At 43.2% G+C, this 17,704-nt stretch overlaps 1 protein-coding gene across 1 annotated transcript in view; it reads left to right on the top strand.

Moving 5' to 3' along the window:
- Nucleotides 1-2,719: 2,719 nt before the first annotated feature.
- APPL2 (adaptor protein, phosphotyrosine interacting with PH domain and leucine zipper 2) overlaps nucleotides 2,720-17,704 on the top strand; it is a 46,418-nt gene continuing 31,433 nt past the window's right edge. Inside the window, exons 1-3 of the mRNA XM_023527454.1 lie at nucleotides 2,720-2,980; nucleotides 9,593-9,691; nucleotides 17,622-17,681. Of these exons, the coding sequence (XP_023383222.1) occupies nucleotides 2,927-2,980; nucleotides 9,593-9,691; nucleotides 17,622-17,681 (213 nt within the window). The 5' untranslated portion in view covers nucleotides 2,720-2,926. The remainder of the gene's footprint in view (nucleotides 2,981-9,592; nucleotides 9,692-17,621; nucleotides 17,682-17,704) is intronic.

Raw genomic sequence — 17,704 nt, 5'->3', positions numbered from 1 at the left:
TCTCCTACTTATTTTAAAGACAGTAAAATAAGTAAGAGACATAATGCTTAACATTAAGCAATCACATTTATTAAACGAATGAATGATTGGGGGAATTAATAAATAAAATGAATTATATTAACAATTTGCAAATACGTTATGGTCCCAGAGTTGGTTTTTGTAGCTTAGTTGTTTTGAATTTGGGGTGCATTTTCCCACAGAAACAATATTATAAATAATACTTAAGTGTCAAGAAATCCCACTAAGGCTGTTTAGACCATAATGTAGCGATAAAAGGTAAAAAAGTAATGGCCTTGTGTAAAAGAGATTTAAACAATTATGAATACTGGCATTTGAGTAAAAGTAATTTTAATTAGTAGATAAGTTGGCATATGGATATGTGGTGATTCCCAAGGGAACTTCTAAGGCCTTTCCGGGGTTCTGGAGGTCATTGTTTCCTTTTTAAATCTATTTTCTAATTAAAATGTATGCATTTCTTTCCCTTGGTACAATCTTATACTATCGTAATCATCAGCAGGATCACTATCGTTTGCTTGGTAGGCAATTAATAACTGTTGTGTTTCCTATTGGATGGAAGGGTAGGAATAAAGCGAGGTGAAAGGTAGGGGAAAATTTCTTGTAAATAATTGGAAGAGAGTTGAAAAGAGATGAGTATGTCACTAACAGCACACATGTATTTGTTATCACGCATCTCAGTATTCAAAATAAAAGTAATGTACGGAGGAGGCAAGAGAACTAAAATGTTAAATCAAGCTATATTCAGAAACTGCAGCATGCTGATCAGCCCTGCAGCCAGACCGTGAGGAAACTTGTGGAACAAAGGAAGATTTCTGCTGGGATTGCCAACAAACTATTTGTCCACACTGTGAGGGAAAAACAGAGTCTTTGAGTGGCGTTCTACACAAAATAAAATCATTCATTCTCTATGGCTAAAATCATGGGGAACCTATGGACTACAGGCTGGGAATTGCCAGCAGGCCTTTCACGCTACAGTCTTAACCTTTTTTCACTACATACTCTTATCTTTTCTCACTGTATGCCTATATGAAAGGAAAACGAGGAAACAAAGTCTTTAAACTATAATTCACAGAAACTAAAGAATGATATAAAAACTGAATTCCCAGGGTCCCTCTCAGTGTCATTGCTCTGTCCTCTCACTGTCCCCGGCTCTCTCCGTCTCTCTGTCCCTCTGAGTCTCTCTTAGGCTCTCTCACTCTCTGCCTCTGAGAGAAAACCATGTTCCGTCTGTGGAGGCTTACCCCTTCTCTGATAAACTTTCCTTTTGACTCTCAATTTGGTAGATGTTTGAATTCTTCCTTGCACTCAACCAAGAAGCCTTTTCTCTCAGTGTAAGGCTTGAGTCCCCCTCTGTCCCCACCAACCCCCCACTAGGGGAATTGCCATGTCCTGAATCAAAAGGAAGGTGACAAGCTATGCTTTTGAGAGACTTACTATTTTCAGAGGGAGTAAGACCAACACAGAGAAAGAAAAAGTGCTCCTGGGTAAGACACTTCGACTAACAAAGTGCTGACTGTTCAGAGGAGGGAGTGATCTTTGCTGTCACAAAGTGGGAAGAGTTTGAGTCTGACCTTGTGGAAGAGGATTTCAGTCAGAAGAGAGTTGGGAGAGTCTAGGTGACATTAACTGAATGGTACTTCATAGAAAATACAAAAAGACGAAAACATATGGCATAAGCATGATGTTACCGAAGAAAAAGAAAGTATATAGTGGGGTAAAGGATGCAGGATGATTTCCACATGAAGGCCATACAATGGCTCATGAAAGGCTGGTGCTGACTAGAGCCCACTGAGAATAATGGAGTTTTCAAGTGATCAGATAGCATGTAAGCAGATTTTCAGAGGTGTTTGCCAATCAAATCATGCCTTAATGTTCCTAGGTGTTTGTAGAACACAGAATTTGTCTAATTTTTCATATCCTGCCTGTTGATTTTGGCGACATGTGTCCTATTGGACAAATCCTACTTATTTCTAAAGAAGAAACTTCTGAAACTCAACTTGGTATAAAAAATGTCAAGTTCCATTTGCCAGTCTTCCCTCATTGCTCCCTCTTCCTTCCCTCTCATCTTCCTCTAGCTTTCATTGTTTGATCCTGATCAAATCATTTCATTCTCTGGGTCTCATTTTTAAATTTCTACATGACAACACTGAACTAGAATATCCAAACTTTCCAATTTTAAAACCTCAATTATGAAATTTTCCAAGATGACAAAACAACCCATAAGGATGACACCTAATGACACTGCTCAAATCACATTGCTGTGGTTTCGAACGTGGTGACGTCTGAGCATCACCAATGACTTGGTTATCCAGTTTTCCCTAAAATTAGGCGACCCCCGTCCTCAGAGCTGATTCGGGGGTACCGAGATTTACCTAGAAAAAGTGGTGTGGAAGTTAAGTGTAGAGTTTTCCTTCAGTTAAAAAAGTGGCGAGTCACAGCAGCAAAATCTGTTCCCTCCTTTCGCCTTGAACTCAAAAGTTTTCTGGGTAGCCACAAGTAGATAAAATCTTATCTTTCTACCCTTGAGTTCCCCTTCTCGAGCTTCACACGGACTGACTGGCGTAAGCACCGGGCCCTTAAACCGCAGATGTCAGAGGTTAATTCTCCGCGCGTTCATAGAGCAGCGGGGCTGGCGCGGAGGGTCTGCGGCGGAAGTGGGCCGCCACACTTCCGGCGGCCGGCCGGGCGCTGGCCACACTTCCTGTTGATCCGGCTCGCAGGAGGGCCGGGCCCGGAGGAGGGCCGGCGGGCGGGCGGCGGCGGCCACTGGTCAGGCGTGGGCGCGCGCAGAGCTGTCACGAGCATTGAGCGTCCGTCTCGCCGCCTAAGCACGGACCAGCCTCGGCGGCCTCGCCTCCCACCTTCCCTCCTTCCTTCCATCCGGACCTCGGTCCCGCTGTGCAACACCATGCCTGCGGTGGACAAGCTGCTGCTGGAGGAGGCGTTGCAGGACAGCCCCCAGGTAACTTCCCGCCGCTCCAGTTCCCCTTGCCCGAGAGCTCAGGCCGAGGAGGCCCCTCCAACCCTGGGGTGGAGGTGGGGAGGCTTCCTGGGGGGCTAGAAGGGGGTGGGCTTGGCCCTGCGTCCTGAGCCCGGGATGCCCCGGGATGCCCCAGGATGCCCCAGGATGCCCCGGGATGTGGGCATCCCTCAGGCAGAACTGGAGAACCCAGGGGAGTCCCTACAGCCGGAGCCTTTGTGTCATGACCCCTTTCCAAACTCAGCTGAAACTGAGGCTGCCTGCCTGAACTTCGTTCGGTCCCATCACTTACTAGTTGAGTGTCCCTGGCAAAGAACTTAACCTTTATGTGCCTCAATTTTGTCATCTGTAAAGTAGGGGTGATAATTTACCTGTCTCATAGAGTTGTTAGAATTAAGGAAATGCCTGTAAAATTGTTAGCAGGCAATGCCTGATACAGAGTAAAGAGTTATGTTTATTATTACTGTTATTACTACTGCTATTACCGATGTGATGGGACCTAGTGGATTTAGGGCCAGAATGGAAGGCACAGCCTGTATCTCTTTCTCAGCGGTGCCGGGCCTCCCTTTGGCACTGTTTTCTCATTCGTGAAGAGAAAATTGACAATACCAGCCCCATTTATCGCACAGGAGAACTTCATTAGTGCACTTGAGAGTCAAGTCCTTTGAGTTCTGCAGGTGAGAGCTGGTGTGTAAATATAGCAAACGAGTGCAGAATGACATTAGTTCATAATTCAGTGCACCTTTCCCCAGGGAACTTTTGTTCTCCATTACCATTTCCCCAGCTTCATATCTATTCTTCTGGTTCTGCATCCCTGGGTTATTTAAATAAATCTCTTTATTCCCTAGTGTCTGAACTCTTGAAATATTAGGACGGGATTAATCTCTCCCTTTCACAGTATCCCTTCTCTTTTTGGTTTCTTTCCTTTTTCTTAGTGAATTGTAGTCCCGGGATGGTGGTTGATGGGCTTACCTACACGCATTCTGCCTGTCTAGTTGAGAATAACTAGTGGAAAGGGCTGTGTGCTTAGTTGTCTTGTGCTCATCTCTTTGTACGAAACTGTAAGCAGGCTGTTAATTTTTTTTTTTAATTCGCATCTGCTGGTCTGATTGACTTTTCAAAGCCCTCTTTGAAGTCTCTAGACTTTTGGCATTTTAATGGGACCAAAGCCCTTAGATTGTCATTTTATCTATACTCACATATATTGTGTGTAGGACTGAAGATAATAATGTAGAATTTCTAACGATAACATTTTGAATGAGGATTTCCATTTGCTTTGTAGTTGGAGAAACAGGTGCAAAGATGTATTGCTTTCCTCACTGAACATAGTGATGGCTAAACCAAGTTAGAGGTTGCGCTAACTTATTCTACATGTTGCCCTCACTGATAAGTCACCTTTTGAACTTTGGGATCTCACATAAATGAATATGTACTATTTATTTCTGCTGGTTTACAGGATTTGCTCAGCTGTGAGGAAATAGAAAGAGGCCTGGCAAACAAGTCAGGAGACCTGGGTCCTAATTCTGGCTCTAACACTGAGTTATCATGTGACTTGGGCAAGTCACTTATCCCTATCCTACGATTGGCTCAGTTTTCTCATCTGCAGTAGAGGGATATGGAGCAAATGATCTTTAAGGGGCTTTAGAAGCTTAAATTTTTATCGTATCTGCATGGTTTATAACTCTGAGCTTATATGTGGAAGAAGAGGTTTAGAGACATTGTCATTCCTATCAAATATTCCTCCTAATGTAGGGAATTTGTCATTGTTTTTGAGACTTGGGTGTCACCTCACTAGGGTTCTTGGTAAGGTTGTTGAATAGAAGCTAACTTTCAAGAAAGTCTTTGATAATCATCAGAACATATTTAAAACTCTTGTATGGGTATGTGCCTAATACAGCTTTACTCCCAAGGAGATTCATAGACTTGGAGCTGGAAGGAACCTAATCCAGTTCCTTCTTTTTATGTGTAAAGAATAAAGACAGTAGCAGATACCTTTATCACACATGCATTTCATGTGTCAGGCACTGTTCTAAATGCTTTATCTATATTAACCCACTTAATCTTCCCAATCTTGTGAAATAGGTGCTCCATTAAAATTACCAAGGAGCAGAGAAGTAAAATAACTGCCCAAGATTATACACTGTAAAGTGGCAGTCAGGATTGGAACCCAGGCAGTTTGTCTGTATTGTTCAAGTTTGTTCAGCTACCTACCACCTGGCTTTTCTTTCATCAGTGACCTAAAATGTTTCACTAAAAGGAAAAGATCCTAAGAAACCACCTATTGTTTCCTCTAGTTTTATATTCAGTAGTTAGGAGAATTGCTCCAGTAACCTGGTTGCACAGGATTCATTAACTGAACGTAAAAGCTTTTGTATTTGAACTTAGTGACCCAGGAAGTGCTGAATAGCAGTTGCCTGATCTTAGATACTTCTATTCATTTCCTCCTTTTTAGTACTGCATGTTGCATTATGTGACTTGTCTGTGCGCATACACATGTTATTTCTGGTTACCTCTCATATGTGAGGCAGATGTTTTAGGGATTAAGATACTTGTCTCTGTTGCTGTTTGCGAGCCTCTGCTCCTGGCAGAGGCTGCTGGATGCTGGGAAGTAGTGACAGATGAGATAATAGTGACAGATGAGATAAGAGTGCCTGCCCACCACTGGTTCACAGTCTGTTCCGGGCGCCAGATAAGGAAAACAGCAGTTCCAGTACAGTGTGAGTACTGCTGTGATAGGAATACAAGTGCAGCTTTGAGCTGCTTCAGCTCTTCTTCTTCAAGGGCTTATTCTCTTTTGTTTAAGTTGTCTGCTTTTGAGATAAGGTAAAGACAAAGGCACTATTGCTATGCTGTTTTGATTTGTTTATTTGTTTCATTTGCAGTTGGCATAACTGAAACACACAAAGATTAAAGACTTAGTTCTGAGATTATGCAGTGAGTGGTCCAGCTGGGAACAGCCCTCTCTGACCAAACCAGGCCTTTGTTTACTCAAGCAAGATGCCTCAAAACATGACCTGGTGGCTATGTCTTCATTGTGGAGTTTTGTCCTGCTGTTCTCTTAGTTTTACAATACATTTTCCTTTCAGTAGATTTGGTTCTACTGAGACATTTCTATCCCTCCACCAAATTATGGGTGTAAGAACTTTAATTTTTTTTACCTTAAAAAATATATGTAATATATATTTATATATAATTAAAAATATATTTTATAATCAGAGCTATTCAATTGTGCCATTATAATTAGACGCTCTTCTTGAGTGAAAAATGCCCAGGACTATTTCATTAGGTAACACCCTGTTTCTTTAAGATAGAGGGATGGTGTAGAGGTGAGGTTGTATCCATGGGGTGTTTGGTTGTGTTTTTCTGGCCAGGCATACTCTTGAGAGTGTAGGATAGTGGATAAAGGATGAACTTCAAATCCTGATTCTGCCACTGTTACCTTAGGCACGTTACTCAACCTCTCTGAGCTTCTGTTTCCACATCTGTAAAATTTGGATAAAAAAGTTACTTAATGGAATTCTTATGAAGAATAGATAGCGTACGTAAAGTGTCTTCATGCCTGCATGTCATAGAACTCTGTAAATGATTGCTGTTATTATCTTTATAAGCGATGTGCACCAGTGTCTTTCTGACTAGCGTTTTTGAGCAACTGGTGTACCTTTGCCTATTCCTCGGTCTCATTCCTTCTTCGTTTCAGAACATTCCTGTTGTTCCAAATATAAGTTTAAGCAGATGTGGAGCTGATCAATGTGGAGATCAAAACAATGTCTGAGGTAGCTGAAGATGTTTTTTTCAGGGGTGATCGTGGCCTAGTTGAATTAGAAAGAGAAGATTGGAGTTTTCCTGTCAGTTCTAATGGGTGTCATAGTAAATATATCCTAAGTATAAAGAAAGAAAAAAGACAACACTTGGGATGTAGTTCTTTGGCAGTTATCATAGGTGAGAGCTTGATAGTAGGATGACCAAAGAGAAGCCAGCTCCAAGCAGCCTTTTCCTGCCTCCAGGCAGGACTCTGGGCTGCGGACCTACGCGCATGCCCACTGATAGAACCCACCTTGCTGGGTGATGGATGCAGCCTCCCACAGTGGAGGAAGCATGGCCATTTGGTCCAAGCCAGACCTGGGTTTACATCCCAGCTCTGTGCTTCCCCACTGCGGGAAGCTGAGTTTCCCACCCCTGATGAACTTCAGTTTCATCATCTGTAAAATGAGATTACTGTGCCCATGGTACCTGCCTCATAAAGTTTTCAGAAGGATTAAATGCAGTAACACATATTTAGTGCTCAGCACAGTGTCTGACACGTAGGTAGAGTAAATGGTAGTTTTCGTTTTCTTACTATTCTGTGTAAGACATTTATACAAGTGCTCTCTTTTTATCTTACCTCTCTTTCCCATTCTGTTTTGTTCCTAAGAGTATTAAGAACAGTAAATAGGATGGGACTAAATGGATTATCAGTAGTAGTAAAAAACTTGAATATCCTCAATCCAGTTGTATCACTCATTCCTTCCCATTCTCCTAGACTTGTTAGTCATAGCAGATAAGGTATCAGAATCGTAAACATTGGTAGGGCCTACAGCATTGGCACCATGAGGACAAAAAGGTCTTCTCCTGTTAAATGACATTTATGGATAGCTGTGTAGATAACAGTGTTGCTATAGTGTTCAAGTGAAATCATACATGTAAAGCCCTTAGTGTTCAGAATATAATAAGCAATAAAAGTTCATTGTCTTCTTCATAATCAATATCATTTGCTATCACTCTGTGTCAGGCACTGGTAGGCACTTTATGTACATTCATTATGTCATTAATTCTGCAAATTTGGATCCAGGACTGACGATGGACCCGAGGGGATCCCAGATCCTTTGAGAGGAACCAGCAGACTATAAGCTCCTAGAGAATGAAAGTCGGTTCATATCACCTTTGAGTCTTAGTTCCCACCGCAATGTTTCAATGATATTGGATGAAGGGAGAGCTGTGGCATGAATGAATGAGTATAGAGCGATAGAACACTCAGTGTAGATTCTAAGAATGTCTTTTAGCTATCTTTTTCCAAATATTATGTTTTAAAGAGAAGGAATGAAGAATTCAAAATCAATGTTTTTCACCTACTGGTTGACATCCATTAATAGATTTTGAGATCTAGTGAGTCACAACCATTATTTTTGTTTAAAACAGAATAAAACAGGAAAGAATGGAATAGAAAAAAATCAGAATACGTGTGCACACTTATGATATTGTTTGGTAAAATGTGTCTTGTACTGTGGATTTTAATTTTGAAAAGTTTGAAGAACTCCGTTCTAACACAGGAACTCCACACTGTATGTACCCTGTTAATGTTTTCCTCTCGTCAAGAGCTTTTAAACAACCTATCTACATTTTCCTTATTCTATGCATTCTGGTCTTTCTGTGGATAAGAACTGGTACTGAAGAGAATACATTGGTCTCAGAACAGGTATTTTTAGCCTTAAAGATTACCTGGGGCAAAGCCAGGATGAGCATGTACTGCTCTGAAGTGCACCAGAGTTTGTGGAACAGACCATCCAAAAGCCTAAGTTTCTGCTCCAGTTTGTTGGATTTCCTGTGAGGCCAGTTATTGCTCTCTTACCTGAGACAGGTTAGGAAAAAAAAGGACCTAGAATTCATTTGCAGGGAAATAATGAGCCTTGATGGATTGTTCTTTGTCAAGTGCTTTGGTATCACCTCATTAAAGGTGTTTCTGTAACTTTCCATTCTAGGCCTAATGGGTTATTTTCTGAAATCGAGATCCCATTATCACTAATGTAGTATTTTAAATTCCCACTGTGCTGGGCACAATTTGCTTTGATTCTTCTTCAGAGACCATCCAATGTATAAACATTTCTTCAGTGCTCAGCGTGTCAGATAGGAGACGCCTTTCATCTAATGACAATGCTCCACTGCTCTCGGGACACTGAGTAGTTAGTCTTCCCGGGGAAACTGAGCTAGCATTCTTGTTAAGTTGCTATTTGAGTTTCGTGCCCAGATCTCTCTCCAGTGGACCCAAGGTACATGAAATTTCCTGGCCATGAGTTTGAAATTGGTTGAATAAAAATATGACTAAAGACATGAAAATTGACTATAGTACCATAAGAGGAAAGAATGACACAATCTTGAAAGATGTCCAAGATGGCAGACAACCAGACAGATGGTTAGCTGCTGGGATGATGCAATCCTGGGCGTCCCCGCCCCAGGTACACAGACAGGCCCGATATTGTGTTCAGTTTATGGGCTTGAAGGAAGAGGCTGTCCTAACACTTTTTCTAAAATGGATGGACTTTACTGGTGCTTAGGTAGGGGCTAAAGTCAAGACAGATAATAGCCCTTGTATCTTAATCTTTTAAAAATTGGCTTTTCTTTTCTGGCCCTAAATTGTATTGTTTGCCCCTAAAGGATTAGAAAAGAGAGTTCCAAATTAAAGCTGCAGGAATCAATTCATACAAGTATTATCAATAAAAGAATAAAGCCAGAGAAGAGGCACCTTCCCCACCCCCTACATTTCTGTGTGCGTGTTTTCTACCTCCTTTGTAAATTTTCCACTTAGAAATAAAATTGACCTCTTTTCTTCTTTCCTTGCAGACTCGCTCTTTACTGAGTGTGTTTGAAGAAGATGCTGGCACCCTCACAGATTATACCAACCAGCTGCTCCAGGCGATGCAGCGCGTCTACGGAGCCCAGGTATCCTGCCGCCCCCTCACCTGGAGAGGAGTAGAGGTGGGGACCTCGGCCCTCACCTGGAACTTCTCTTGGGAGGTTGAGAAATTTGAGTCAGAACACCGCCATTTCAGTTTTTGAAATAAAATCAGAATTGTTTTTTCTTCTTCTGCTCACCTTCAAAAACTAAGGGCAGTCTGTTGTCATTGCTGAAGAAAGAGGGCAGTTTTTCTGGAACTAGGAGAACCAGTAGAGAGGGACCACATCACTGCATTTAATTTTTTAAAAGATTCAACCCCAAAGGGAAACACTTGAGTCTCCTCTTCCTACTTGTGGATGAGTGGGTTCAGTATTCCGAAACATGCCCTTTGTCTTTCTCATAAATGGGAAGTCTTAGATGTCAGTGCGGGTGGGTAGAGATGCTTTTTCGAGTGCTTCCTCTGAAAAGCCTTGAGTCACAGCTCTGAAACTATTGGGTGGCTTCTTTGTTTTAAGGAACAAATATCTCTGGCTTGCAAAACTATGGCAGATAAATTGCTGAGTAGCAAAAGTGAATTTTTCAGTTAAAAATAAAATTCATTATATTATACATCAAAATATTATGGCAGCTCATACTTTTCATTACTCATTTTTTGCTGACTTAAATCTGAAATGTTAATTTTTTTTCATTGATGATCTTAAATACCACATTCAGTATATAATAATATAAATACTCAGTCATTTGTTATTATATAGCTCTTAATATTCATATATAATCATTTATAATCATTGTTTTGTTAGTCATTTATTTATATTGTATATGAGGAAGAAGACTCAGTCCTTGCCGTTAGGGAGCTTACAGTTGGGTGGGAGACAAAACACCTAAGAGCGTTAGGAGAGACGCCACCTAACCCAGAGGAGCTGTGCTGGGTGCCCAGAGGGAGGATGGTTGTGATAGTTGAAGTTCATTGAACACTGACAGCTTCCAGGCGTGGTTTCACGGCTTTCGCATGGATCATTTTATTTAAATTCCCCAACAACCCTTTGTGAGGTGGATGTTGCTATGTTCATTTTCCGTAGGTCAGAGGCCTAAGGATGCTGATGATGTGTAACTTCTCCACGTCTACCCCTTAATACATAGCAGGGCAAATCAGCCTGAGGTCAAAGCCCAAACTCTCAGCTACTGAGCATGAGATGGTAGTCTGAACTAGAGAAATGGCAGTAGAAATGGAAAGAAATGGATGGATTTCAGAGGTATTTAAGAGGCAGATCAGTGATCAGTTGAATGTGAAGGATTCAGGTGGGTAAAGGATGAATCAGGAGTGATGCGCAGGTCTTTTGACTTGAACATAAGGATAGACAGTTGGGAGAACAGAGGAAGAGGCGTGGGAGGTAGGTAGGTAGGTAGGCTGTGTGTGTGTGTGTGTGTGTGTGTGTTGGGAATGTCAGTCTCTTTTTAAAAAATTATGTATTTATTTTTATGGCGACATCGGGTAACGAAATCCGGTTAAGTTTTAGCTGTAGGGATGTCAGTCTCTTGGAAGCCTGATCTTGAAGTGTCCATGGGACATCAAAATGAGGAAAGAGATCTTGTTGAAAGCTCAGATCTAGAGGTCAGGCTGGAGAGATAGAATTGCAAAATATACTGTAGAAGTGTAACTTATTAATTGGAACTGATCTAACAGCCAAACTAATCAAGCTCATTTGGAAGCTTGTTTGTTCGGTAAGACATTCAGAACCTGAGGACATACTTTGTCAAATTTTGGGCTTATACCTGAACTTTCTTGCTATTCAGTAATTTGAGTATTGTTACCTAAATGATTTGTTTTCTACTTAAGATCTAAGAGCATCAGACTTAAGGGACTGTGTCTCTTCCACTCCCAAGAGCCTCTGTTCTGCCTTTCCATGCCTGTCACAATCATTTACTTGGAGATGTCCGAACACTCTCTTTACGCACTTTGTCTTTTGAGCCAGAAAACTACATTTTGCCAAAATTAAGTGGGTCTTTCATTCCAAGAGGGCTTTAATTCACGCCACATGATCATCACATGGGTTCTTCTCCTGGCCAGAAACCTTGCTCCTGCCTCGGCATTTCCTGCAGCAGAGGCTCGCGGAGACGGCTGGTTAGTGCTGCCAAACCCAGTGACAGCTTCGAGCAGTGGTCAGTGGCATTCAGATCAGCTGGGTCAGGGTCAGCTGGTTTTTCAGTTTTATTCGAAGACAAATATTTTGTTTTATTTTGTTTTTAATTAAAAAAAGAAAAAGTTTTCTGACTCCTGTTTGTTTATATAGTAATACTTCTCAATATTTTCATTCAGTTTTTTTTCCCTAAGTTATGTTTTCTTGGTTTATTTAACATTGTTCCTTAAATATTTTATACCTAGATCTGTTGAATTAGATTACTATAGTTTTATAATTTTATTTTTAAAAGCAGGCACTTAGCAAGATGTGGTTTTTTATTTTAAAAACCAGGTTTATGCTGCTGATAAATGATAAATGTTCATAAAAGATATTTTAAATCAAACCACATAGTAAATCTCTGTATTCCGATGTAGTGAATGTCCTTCGTACCTAAGTTTTAGAAAGAGGAAGAGCAAGAAAAACTGGAGGAAAGTTCTGTGAGCAGTTTTGCTGATTGTGGCTGGTTTAGGGGAAGTTTTAAATTTTATTTGGCTTCAGTGTTAGAATGAAGCTATAGTCTGTAAGCTGTCTTCAGCATTTTACAGCTGTCCTAGAGTCACATCTGGTCTTTTCACTGTCAGATGTGCCTTTGCACGTGGTGAGAATGGAGTACTGCATTATAGGTCATTTGAGCGAAGGACGTTGTACATATTTCTTATACATTTACAAAGCAGGGACAGGTTACTTGAAAAGATCTATTGTCTTTCAAACTATTGGCTAAGTAAGTTAAAAAACCTCCATAGTGTCTGCATAGGTGCGTATGTGTACACACGCTTCCCTGGACTGTGGGAGCTCTCAAGCAGTCCTCCTGTCTTCAGGGGGGTGTCTTTCCCCTTCAGTCATGCCCAAAGCTCCCTCCCCTCCCTGTCTTCAGATGCTCCTACGGCTCCCTGTAACCACTAGGCAGAGGTTAAACTCCTCAGCAGGGCACGCCAAGCTCTTCGCGAACTGAGTATTAGCCTACTCGTCTAGCCTCCTCGCCTTTGGCTATTCCAGAATGTGCCAGGCCCTCAACACATCTCAAGACTTTGTTATGCCGTTCCTGCCACCAGAAATCCCCATCGACCCCTGCCCTGGGATATGGTCTTCCCAGCATGTAAGACTGACCTCCAGTCCGAGGTGTCTCTGGCACCTTGCCTTTTTTCCTTCTCTCCCTTCCTGGCCAGAGTTCACCCGTGTGCCCACATGTCCTGTGTACTTGTCGATCCGAGCTCTTAAGGAGCAGCAAGTGGGGTTTCCTTGTCGCTCTGTGGACTCAGCTCCCAGAGAGCAGTTCTCTTGGTGTCCAGTGCCCAGCACGGTGCCTGGCCCCGTCGACTGTTCCATATGTAGGTGTCGAATGAAGGACTGAATTCAGGACATCACCTAGACGCCAGCACAGGCCACCTGTGCACTTTATTGTCACTCCCAAATCTATATCTCCTCCTCAAGTTCTTAGCTGAGGGCACTGCCATCCACCGGCCACTCAGACTGGGGCCCACTTTTCTTGGGCTCCTCCCTCCCCACGCACCATATGCTGTTGTTTCTGCTTAGGAATCCCCTGCAGATCCCCACCCCCTTCCCCACTGTCCCGTTGGGGCTCGACCTGTTTTCTTCTCGACCTCCACTTCTTCAGATGGTCTCCTGACCCTCAAGCCATTCTCTCTTTTCGCTGCTTTTTCATGCCACAGCCACCCATGACTTTTCTTCTGCTCACATCTGATCCTGTCATTGTCTCGCCCAAGTCCCTCAGTGCTTCCGCCTTGCCTCCAGAGTAAAACGCGGCAGAGCCCGCACTCAGCAGGCTTCCAGCCACGCAGGGCCTACCCCAGGCACAGCTTTCTACCCCGTTCCTGCCGCATTGCTCACTGCTCCCTCCGTGCCTCCACCTGGAGGTCCCCTGAACCAGTGCGACCTATGACCCCGGCTTTGTGGTCAGTGCTGCGGTAAGTCTGTACTTGGCAGAGACCAAAGCAGGTGCCTACATCCTGACTTTGACTCTGGTGGATTCCTCTGCCCCTGCCCCCAGCCCCCCATTAACCACGGATGGTGCCACCCACAGAGGCCTTTGGGGGGTTTCAGGTGACATTTGCAGTTGGTAAGCACTCTGTGCCACTGTGAGATAAACATTCCTTTGCCAAAAGCTCAGTTTTCCTTTTGGGTTTGCTAATGACTGGTCTTTCTGCCTTGGCGATGGCCTTGGGAGGTTCCGTTTAACACGGTAGGAGATCTGTCTGTAAACCCTTCTGCGGTTGTCTTTTCAAAGGATTCCTATGAGGCATCAAATAGCATAGATGGCAACAAAAGAACTATTCCAGAGTGTCGAAGGAATCTTACAGAAAGCTATTGAGAATCTAAGTTTTAGGCCAGCCTCTTTTGTTGGACTATGCTAGAGAAGCGTGGGATTTATGTTCCTATCATAGGGCCTGTGGGGACTAACCAGATACGGTCTGGGACTCTGAGCTAAAATAGCATAGTGTGAAGAACTTGGCCTTTAGATTTCCAGTCCGCCAGATCTGAATTGAGTCTTTGCCTTGCCAGTTACTAGTTGGGGGATTTTAGAAAGTTACTATATACTTTCTGATAGTCCTACCTCGTAGATAAGTGCATTGCAAGGATTAAGTGTGATAATACATGAAAAACACTTAACAGCGATGTCAAGTACCTGCTCAGTAAAAGTGACTCAGTGAATGTGAGTAGCTGTTTTTATTATCGCTGTTGCTAATATTTACTCCATCCAAACTCCAGTTTTGCAAGTCGTGTTACAGAGATAATTGTGTAGGCTTACCTGGCAGGGTGTGGATTAATTAGCTGAAGTTGTATAAGCATTTCATAAAACCTTTGTGTACAGTAGATTAAGTTGAGTCAGATTACAGTTGATCTAGTTGAGAGACTTTTCAGGTAATGAGCTCTGTACAGGAAAGGTTTATTTCTTCAGGACAGGTGACAGGCAATTTTGTACTCATGGTTTGTTCCCGGTGAAATCATACTGGTAGAACAGAATCCTGCAACCCGAAATTACACACATGTGAAAACACGTAGCATTTTCATAAGGTATTTCTAGGAGGGACCTGGCAGAGTCCAATTACACATAGTAATTTTGGAAAGCAGCTGTTGTACGTTGTGCCCCCTTCTTCCCTGAGCAACAGTGGCGTTGTGTGAGTGACACGTAGGTCCTCTCTCCTTGAGTCTGGGTGCAGTCTGATGCTGGCAGCATCCTGGCTAGTTTTTCCATTATGTTTGGAGCAGTTGGCAGTAAACGCTAAAGAAGAGAAAAATTCAAGTAGCCTGTGGCCCTTGCTCGTTTTGAAAGCCGTGAGGGGGTTTGTCTTATCCCTTGAGCAGTCTCTAAAGGAGACACATGGGGGAGTAAAATTTTAGACTCGGTTAAATTAAATACAGAAAAGAATGACTTAGAGTAGAAAATGTTCCTTGAATCTGAACTATTGTAGCTTAATGGCGTGCCTCCTGAGGGAGGTGTGGCAGAAGTGAGTCTTCTGACATGGTTACTGTCTAAAGCAGGTTTGGGAGTTTACTGCCCTGGGACTGGCCTCTTATTTTTGTAAATAATGTTTTATTGGAACAAAGTTACACTCATTCGTTTATATTTTTTTTTGTGGCTGCTTGCATGCTACAACAGCAGAGTTGAGTAGTTGTGACAGAGACCAGCTGTCTCACAAGCAAAAAATAATTACTGTCTGTCCCTTTACAGGAAAAGTTCGTCAACTCTAGTCTAAAGCAGAGACTTTCTCAGCTCTTACCTTTTAGCAGGAGTTGGGATCTTAGAGAGTAGTGTTTTAAGATTGTGGATTTTAGAATGAGACAGACTTGGATTCGCATCCTAGCCCTGCTGCTAAGTATCTGTGTGACCTTGGGCAAGTGGCTTAACCTCTCTGTGCCTCAGTTTCTTCATCTGTAAAACTGAGTTCATTGGACCTGCCTTACAGGACCTGCCTTGCAGAATTAAAGGAGGTAATGCCTGGAATGCACTTAGGGTGGTGTCTGGCAGGAATTAAATGCTCTGTTGATGTTAGCTGCTGCCGGGATGATTCTATGGGTCTACAAGTCATGGTTTGCATAGTGCTGACCCAGGGATATGCCAGGGTCATTCGAACAAATCCATCTTGAACCCCCTGCTGCTTAAGTCAGAGGAGAGGAATAAGGGATTTTCTGATTCAGCCGAGCATTTGCCCAGTGAGTGGGCGAAGATCGTTGTTCTCATGCACTCTGATGAAGGTGGTCGACAGGCTGCTTCCTGGCCAATTGCTTCATCCCTGTTCAGTCTTTGTATTTTATTGACTCCCTCACTTATGATGTTTCCTTGTAGGATTAGGGAGTATTTTTCCCTTTACACCACGATCCCAGGTATTGTTTTAAACTTGGAATTTAGATGAATCTTCTAACCTTGGTCATTCCTTCATTCATCAAGCATTTGTTGAGTGCTTGCTGTGTGCTAGAAACTATTGCACGTTCCTAGGTACATGTCCAGCAGTGCTTATGGATTTGTTCACTTGCCTTCCGCTTGGCTGCATGGCTGCCAGCTCTGGTTTGTTGTGAAAGGGGTAGCACCCCAGTAGGATGCCAAAGCCAGGAACTTTCATTATATTTGCCGGACTTTATTCTGAGAGAAAAAGGGAGAGAGCCACATTTCAGGGTCTATTGACGCCCGTTCCTTGGAGAAGATGAAGGAAGTGGGGACAGGCTGCACAGTAGTCTGCAAAGGCCCAAAAAAGTGGGATGAGGCTCTGCGAGGTCTTGCAAGGGAAGATCATAAAAAATAAAACTAGTTCCTACAGAGCTCAGGCCTTACCCCTAAAGGAACCGTAAACCCAGGAGAATTAGTAAGTGGAGGCCGAGGCCAAGGTAAGCCAGTGCCACCTCATGAGCACCAGGTCACACCCAGTGGCGCTGCCTTTCCCTTAGGAATAAGTCCTGAATACGGACAGTTTTAACTGAGCTCTGGAAATGTAAGACACATCTAGGCTGGTGTGTTGGTGGTGGGAGTGAGGAGGTAGTGGTAGAAAACTGCTGTGTAGCCTGAGATTAGAGGGATAAATAAGAGAAGATGAAAAAAACAGCACAAAAGGGGCCTCCCCGGGCGCTGCAGCCGTGCTTCCCAACCTAGTGTTCCAAGCTCAGTAGAATCCGATCACGTCAGTGCTGCTTAAATCCCCACTGCACTGAGAACAACGTCTAAATCTGGGCCACGGAGCCCTGCGAGCCCTCGCTCCGCCTGCATCGCCGCATGTCCCGCCTCCACACCCTGCGCCCCTTGCTCCAGCTGTTCTCTGCCTTTCAGCTCTTCAGACAGGCCGTGTGCTTTTTCCACATGTTGGCTCCTCCTTCTAGGGAGCTGTCCCCATGGCTAACTCCTAGTCTTCAGGGGTCTGCTTAAAGCATCTCTTCCTTAGAGACCCTCTGGGTCTTCCTGTCACAGCTCCCTGATGCATCTAGTATTTCCTTTGCCGTCTCATTATGCTTGTAGCTATTTTTCGATGTCTGCTTCCCCAGTGAGCCCTGCGACGACAGGGACGTGTCTTTGTTGACCACATTGTAATTGCTCACTACGTTTGTTTACTGACTGAATGTCCAGGAAGAGCAGTAATTTGTAAACGGCGTGCATGTGTGAGGGGGCAAGCTTTAACCTTCGAATGTGTTTTGGTCTTGTTTTCCAAATAATTTCCGAACGCAATATTATTTTACACCCACATTATTTTACACCCACATTATTTTTAAGGGATTCTCTGGGGTGCCATTGTTCAGTGACTGTGTGTGCATGGGACAACTCTTACTTGCTTTTCTTTTCTCCCTGCAGAATGAAATGTGCCTGGCCACCCAGCAGCTCTCCAAGCAGCTGCTGGCGTATGAGAAACAGGTAGATGATATTTATGCGGTGTC

The sequence above is a fragment of the Pteropus vampyrus genome, unplaced genomic scaffold, assembly GCF_000151845.1.
Source record: "Pteropus vampyrus isolate Shadow unplaced genomic scaffold, Pvam_2.0 Scaffold16, whole genome shotgun sequence".
Taxonomy (NCBI): domain Eukaryota; kingdom Metazoa; phylum Chordata; class Mammalia; order Chiroptera; family Pteropodidae; genus Pteropus; species Pteropus vampyrus.
Note: the sequence above shows the minus strand (reverse complement) of the source record. Positions and strands in the feature narration are given on the sequence as shown.